Here is a 7,287-nt window from a genome sequence, read left to right on the forward strand (position 1 = left end):
ACACACACACACACACACACACACACACACACACACACACACACACACACACACACACACAACTGTATAACAAAAACAACAATTTAATTATTTTCATTCATTTATTTATTTACATTGCATGCCATCTCATAACCCTTTGAATTAAATTGAGAGCCATGCTGGCTCAATCGTTTTTTCCCCATCCACACAGGAAGATTAACTTGACTTACTATATCTACTCTGCTTAATACACAAATTGAATTCATCATGGCCTATATACTGCACGAAAAGGGAGAAATGTCCATAATTGCAAATGTTTTAATATCCACATTTTGTAGTATCACACATAATCACAACGACCGTTTGGATGTTGTACTAAATATTTACATTTACCTGAACAAATGGCTACAAAAGCATGTACTATAAAGTTCTTGTTGCTATTGCGAAATATAGTCTACTCACACAGTATAGCGTACAGCTGCCAAATACGTTCGCCTGAAACAAATAATCAAACTGTATAGAAATGGGCAATAACCTGCCTATTAGCAACACAACATGACACATACAGGCTTAGGTTAGTCCCTATATATCTAATGAAACTATATGCTCACAACAGTGAATAATCAATAACAACCTCTTAAAATGGGTCAATAAACTATAAACCAAACAAACAAGTCAGATTAATCTGCTATAAAAGTAAACCACCACGTCAGATAAATGTAAAACACACCGGGAATATGATCCACTATACTTTCTCCCCGCTTTCCCACGGAACTGGATCTTGTTCTTCCACGACGTCCGTGTCTTCGCGCCCTGTCCAAAAGTGTTCCACGTCGGGAATGGTCTTCCCCGCGTCTTGTTGTGAGTTGACCTCGGCTGCATCGGTGGCTCCTCCGTTCTCCTTCTTCGTCTCTGCTGGATCTTTGCTGCCGCCGGTCGGGTGCAGCTGCTGCTGCTTGGCAGCGGGTCTGCAGGTGGCCAGGCACCACAGTGTGACCAGGCCCTGGCGCACGTCGTCGTACATTGTCATCAGAATGACCGGAGACAGAGCGCTGCACGCGTAAAGAAGCGCCTGCGAGAAGATGGTCAACCCGACGGGGGGCTTACTGTAGCCGAGCCTCGTCCAGGTAAAGGTGGCCCATTCGGGCAGGAGCATGACAGCGTTGGCACCGCTTACGCAGAGTAAGACCAGGGTGACTTTACTCTGCTGCTGCTGGGGGCCGGGTGCAGCGTGGTTCACCGCGGCGTAAAGTGACTTGGTGTAATAAGAAAGAGTGAAGACGGCCGGGAGCGCATAGGCGGCGGTCGGGTAGATCTTGTAGAACACGTTCATGAAATCAGAGGCGCACACTGGTATTTCAGAAACGCAAATAAAGGCGTCACGGTTTGGCAGAAAAGCGGCGAATTGCATCTGGGGAATGGGAAAGATCATGGACACTATCAACACGAGCGCAAGGGCTCCGTGGATCCGTTTGGGGCTGAAATGGGGACCTTTGGCGGTGCTGGACACCAAGTTGTGCTTTGCCACGGTGGAGGCTGCGAGGATTAAAGTTTTGGCGACCACACAGGAGTGCTGCAGCCAGTCCGCCGTCCTGCAGACGAAACTCCCGAGGGTCCACGTCTGCGCGTAGTAGGTGACGGCGCGCACCGGGGCGCACAGCAACAAGATCATCAAATCCGTCGAGACCAGAGAGCCGAGGAGCGCCTTGACTTCTGACCCCCTCCCGTTCCTGAAGTCGCACGTGAAAATCAGCAAAACGAGTATATTCCCGACGGCTCCGGACGCGCAGATCCCGATCAGAATCACGGGCAGAGCCGTCCTGGTGTCCTCTCCTTGGAGAAGTTGAACTCCACCGACATAATCGAAAAACGAGACATTTTTCGGTCTTTCGATATTCATTTTCCCTCTTGAGTTTACTTACTCGACTTCGAGTAGAAAAAAAAGTTATTTTTTTCCTCTTTTTCGCCAGATAAACGTCTCGGGAGGAGAAAGGCGGAGGGAGCTGTCCACTCACACTGTGGTGCTGAAGCGGCTAATAGAGTGACAGCGTCGGCAAGTGGCAGAGACTGTCGGGGTCTGTCGGGTTACAGCTATGCTGCCAGTTACTGTACCATCGTCAGCCACTCACGTCATTTTTTATCTCCGATGCTCGAGGCTACACAGCCAACCCATATGTGAAGGCAGCATGATGGGGCGTGCACTCCAAAAACCTTGGAGAAACATATTTTATTGATAAACATGGCATGGATATCAAAATGCCTGATATAGTTTCAAGTTCGAGTTTTGTTTTATTTGTCACATGCTTGGTTCTGCAATGATGAGCCTCCTGAGATTGTGTTTCATACAGTAAAAAAAAAAGTTAAACGAATAAAGACCAAACACTATACAAATATACAATATACAAAACTAAAGTACAAAATGCAACAAATGCAAAAATGCAAAAAAAGAGGTAGAGATGTAGTACAAATATTTTAGTAATAAATGTATAAAATAGGTGTAGTGTTAAAAAGTGTTTAAAGTGTCTAAGTGAATGTTAAGGTGAATGTTTAAAGTGAGTGTGTGTGCATGTGCATGCATGTGCAATGAATGAAGAATGGATGGCCTATTCATTCAAACAGTTTGAATGTGTCCTGAACGTAAATTTAAAAAAGGCAGCCTTGTGCATAACCGTTGGAGTGCACTGTGGTGATTAAACGGCATGCTTTGTGTATATACAGCCAGGTACTGTATACAAGCATAGGTTACAAGATACACTATACGACCGACCGGGGTGCCCATGTACATGTCAAAATACTTCCCAAAGGTCAGTGAATACCACAACCACTACACCAGAGGAAGCTCAACAAATCATGTTAAACCCAGATTCGGCTCAAACAAGGGACTAAACACGTTTCGCAATTATGCCACAACAATGTGGAACGCCCTACCCAAAGCTGTAAAGGAATGTGAATCCCTGCCCACATTCAAAACCGCTCTTAAAGAGCACCTACGGGAGGCTGCAATTCGAAACTGGCCACGTAAATGCCCAAAACCCCCACCACCTCCTAATAGACAGTCTCCTCCCCACCGCATGTATATATTCCCTCCCCGCCGTATGTATATTTCCCTCCCACCCACCCACCCCCTCCTAATGTACAGTCCCCTCCCCACCGCATGTATATACTCTGTCAGGATCTAGGGGTAACAGTACTGTATATTTGAATACCGCTTATGTCACAAATGTATCAGTACCAAATACCTATATGTCCCTATGCCATAAATGTCATGTATGTTGTGTATGTCATAAATGTCTATATGAATTGAAAATGGGGGACCCTGATGGAAACAAGACAAACGTCTTTCTCAGGTCTGCATCCCCTTAACAATTGTATGTATTGAGCCGTACTGTATTGTACCCATTCTGCAATCTGTTAAATAAAGTTTTCATTCATTCATTCATTCATTCATTCATTCATATTCCTTTTAAACCGAAGGTCTCTCCACTTATATATGGCGTTCAATGTTTCTAGTTATTTATATTTGGAGACAGAATAGCAGGTGAGCATTGAAATAGGTTATTATTCCCGTCACGACCACTATGTGTACGGCGCACAGTACCATCCCATGTGTCCTTTGACGTTTTCTGCGTTGACTGTGAGCGTTAAGTGGATTCTGACATGGGGTGAGATGTGTTGTTTTGAAAGAGCGCCGGGGGGATGGGCGGAGGGAGGGAGGGAGGGTGGTGGATGGGGGGGGGGGGGCAGTTGTGAGGTGTGTGGCAAGGCAAGGGTGCCCACTCAAACGCTGTCACCTCCTCCAAGAGGCCCTGTTGCTAGGAGACCGGAGCCACTAACAGTATGGGGTGGTTGAGGGAAGGTGTGATGAACTATAAAGCAGAAGGAGACGTAACCTCGATGGTTACGGAGGGATTCAAACTGACCCATAAGACCCAGATGTAGTAAGTAATAAGTGAACAGCAGCACGGTTGATTGTTATCAGTACGACAGACCAAGGCAATTATGTCGCCTATATTACAGAGAGAGAGAAAGAGAGAGAGAGAAGCATGATGGTTGAGGGAAAAGGGGGTACCGTCTTCATTCAGTCATGTCATCATAACCTTTATTTATTCTCGAGATTACAATTGAGGTCACCCTCATTTTCAATGTTGTCGAGACTCCACAGACATCTCAATGCACACACCTCTATACAATACAACAACAATATTAATAACTATCTATATAGTGAGAGAGGGAGAGGGAGAGGGAGAGGGAGAGAGAAGCATGATGGTTGAGGGAAAAGGGGCGCCGTCTTCATTCAATCATGCTCGCAGCGATCAACAACGATTGCCATGTTGTGGACTGTGCGAGGCTAATAGCCAGAGCGTTTATATACACTTCTAATGCGTTTGCTCCTTTTCAGGAATTGTCACCATATACTGTAAGTGTGCCACCATCTTACCTGTTAAAGTGGTCGACTGATATTTTCAATGGTTGATGCCAATATCCAGAGAGCAGGGCGGCTGATGGCCGATGATGCAGATATGTTGTTGTCTTTTTTTGCATCTGATAAAATAATACAATTTAATAATGATAACAAATGATACTTAAATAAAAATTTATTTAACTTTAATAACTAATGTTATTGTCTGTCTGCATCGTCTCTGTTTGCTTAAGTAGATCAGCACTCTGTCTCTGCAGTTCACTTATTTTAAATAGTTCACTCTCATTGCACTCAGCCTGCAGCTCATATCATCTACCAAGTGACTAATGTTAGAGGAGACAACAATGTGACAGAGCTGAGATTTTGTCCCACGAATCCACTACTGTCTCTCATTAAACACTGTGTCAAGTTAGCTTGGTGTATTGCATCCACTACTGTCTCTCATTAAACATTGTGCCAAGTTAGCGTGGTGTATTGAATCCACTACTATCATTACACACTGTGCCAAGTTAGCTTGGTGTATTGAATCCACTACTATCATTACACACTGTGCCAAGTTAGCTTGGTGTATTGAATCCACTACTATCATTACACACTGTGCCAAGTTAGCTTGGTGTATTGAATCTACTACTATCATTAAACACTGTGTCAAGTTAGCTTGGTGTATTGAATCTACTACTATCATTAAACATTGTGCCAAGTTAGCTTGGTGTATTGAATCCTCTACTGTCTCTCATTAAACATTGTGCCAAGTTAGCTTGGTGTATTGAATCCTCTACTGTCTCTCATTAAACATTGTGCCAAGTTCTGTCGCGAGATTTCAGACTCAGCATCCTGATGCATTCATCCTGATCTCAGGTGACTTTAACCATGTCAGCCTTGCCTCCCATCTAACTGGCTTTGTACAATATGTTAACTGCCCCACAAGAGAGAACAACACACTAGATCTACTGTATGCAAATGCCAGGGAAGCATATACTGCCACAGCACTCCCACCAATTGGCAGATCAGATCACAATTTGGTTCACCTTCAGCCCTGCTACAAACCCTGTGTGCAGAGGCAACCTGTAACCACTCGGACATTTAGAAAATGGACACCAGAGGCCAGTGAGTCCCTGAGAGCCTGCTATGAGTGTACAGACTGGGATGTATTGCAGGACACAGACGGGAATATGGGGACCTTGGACACTGACAGGAAGGCTGACTGTATCACCAGTTACCTGACCTTCTGCAGGGACATGATTGTACCAGCAAGGACTGTGCGCTGTTTTTCAAACAACAAGCCCTGGATCACCGCTGACCTTAAGAGGCTTGTTAATGAGAAAAAGGCGGCATTCAGGAAGGATGACATAGAGAGGCGCAAGCAGGTGCAACGGGAATTAAAGAGGAGTCTGAAGCAGGCCAAGGAGGACTATAAGAGGAAGGTGGAGAGGAAGCTGCAGCACAACAACACCAGAGAGGTGTGGAGGGGAATGAAAACCATCACCGGCTATAAGCAGGTAAACTGCCAGGCAGAGGGTGATGTGGACAAGGCCAACGAGTTTAACCAATTCTACAACCGGTTTGACACGGCAGCCAGGGCTCGCTCTGCCCCTGTTGACCAGGCCACACCAACACCCCCTCCCACCTCTCCAGCTGCAGCTCCTCCCCCTGCACCATCTCCTCCTCACTGCTGCAACCACAACTCTGCAGTTCCGCTCCCTGGCCCCACCCCCTGTCACCTAGCCCCCCCCAGTGACCTAGTCCCCCCCCCCCCTGTCACCTGCCCCCCCCCCCCCCCCCCTGTGTCACCCAGCCCCCCCCCCCTTGTCCCTCACAGTAGATGAGGTGAGGGCGGAACTTAGGAAACTGCGTCCAGGAAAGGCGGCTGGCCCGGATGGCGTGTGTTCGAGGCTGCTGAAGCTCTGTGCAGACCAACTGGCTGAGCCGCTCCAGAAGCTCTTCAATATGAGCCTGCGGGACATGAGGGTGCCGGTCCTGTGGAAAACATCATGTCTTGTGCCGGTACCTAAAGCTGGGCGCCCGGCCGAGCTCAACGACTACAGACCGGTGGCCCTCACGTCACACATCATGAAGACACTGGAGAGGCTGCTCCTACACCATCTGAGGCCACAGACTGAACACGCCCTTGACCCCCTGCAGTTTGGGTATCGGGAGAGCATCGGGGTGGACGACGCGGCCCTCTACATGCTCCATCAGGCCTACTCCTACCTGGATGAGCCGGGGAGTTATGTGAGGATTATGTTTTTTGATTTTTCGAGCGCTTTTAATACTATTCAACCTCCCATATTTTTTTTTTGATCCACTTTTTCTCCCATTTTTCTATATTTTCTCCCATCCCAATTTCGTATCATCCAATTCAACCCTCCCCTGTCACGAACGCTGTTTCTTGCCTCCCACAAGCCGGCTGCAATGTGGACTAAGTCATACATAGCACAAGTCCCCTCCGGTACTTGAGGTAACAGCAGTCGCATCTTTTCACCTGCGCAGCTCGATCTCTCAGTGTCGAGGAGTAACGCGTGGGAGGCTCACGCTGCCCCCGACACTTCCTGATTCTACTGCGCAGGCGCACCAACCGACTTGTAGGAGTCGCTTGTTCACAACGTTCGATCCCCACCCTTCAGTTTTCCCTCCCCGTAATACGGCCAATGTGTATTACTGCGGACGACCAGCTAAACTGAAAACAATGTGGAGAGCTGGATTCGAACACGCGAATCCTAGCGTCTCCACACTGGTGGCGAGTGCCTTGCCCACTACACCACCTAGCCGCCCTCTCAACCTCCCATACTTAAAGACAAGCTCAGGAAGATGGGGGTGGACCCCTCCTTCACTTCCTGGATCACAGATTACCTGACAGACCGACCACAGTTTGTCAAAATGGGCAACTG

At 47.2% G+C, this 7,287-nt stretch overlaps 1 protein-coding gene across 1 annotated transcript; it reads right to left on the reverse strand.

Annotated features, from left to right (window-relative positions):
- Positions 1-724: 724 nt before the first annotated feature.
- LOC311225698 (G-protein coupled receptor 151) lies at positions 725-1,879 on the reverse strand (the record flags this gene model as incomplete). Its single annotated transcript, XM_084311095.1, has 1 exon — positions 725-1,879. One exon carries the CDS (start codon positions 1,877-1,879, stop codon positions 725-727), a length of 1,155 nt encoding a protein of 384 aa, XP_084167221.1.
- Positions 1,880-7,287: the final 5,408 nt, after the last annotated feature.

Source organism: Notolepis coatsorum (genome assembly GCF_963971535.1).
Source record: "Notolepis coatsorum genome assembly, chromosome: 3".
NCBI lineage: Eukaryota > Metazoa > Chordata > Actinopteri > Aulopiformes > Paralepididae > Notolepis > Notolepis coatsorum.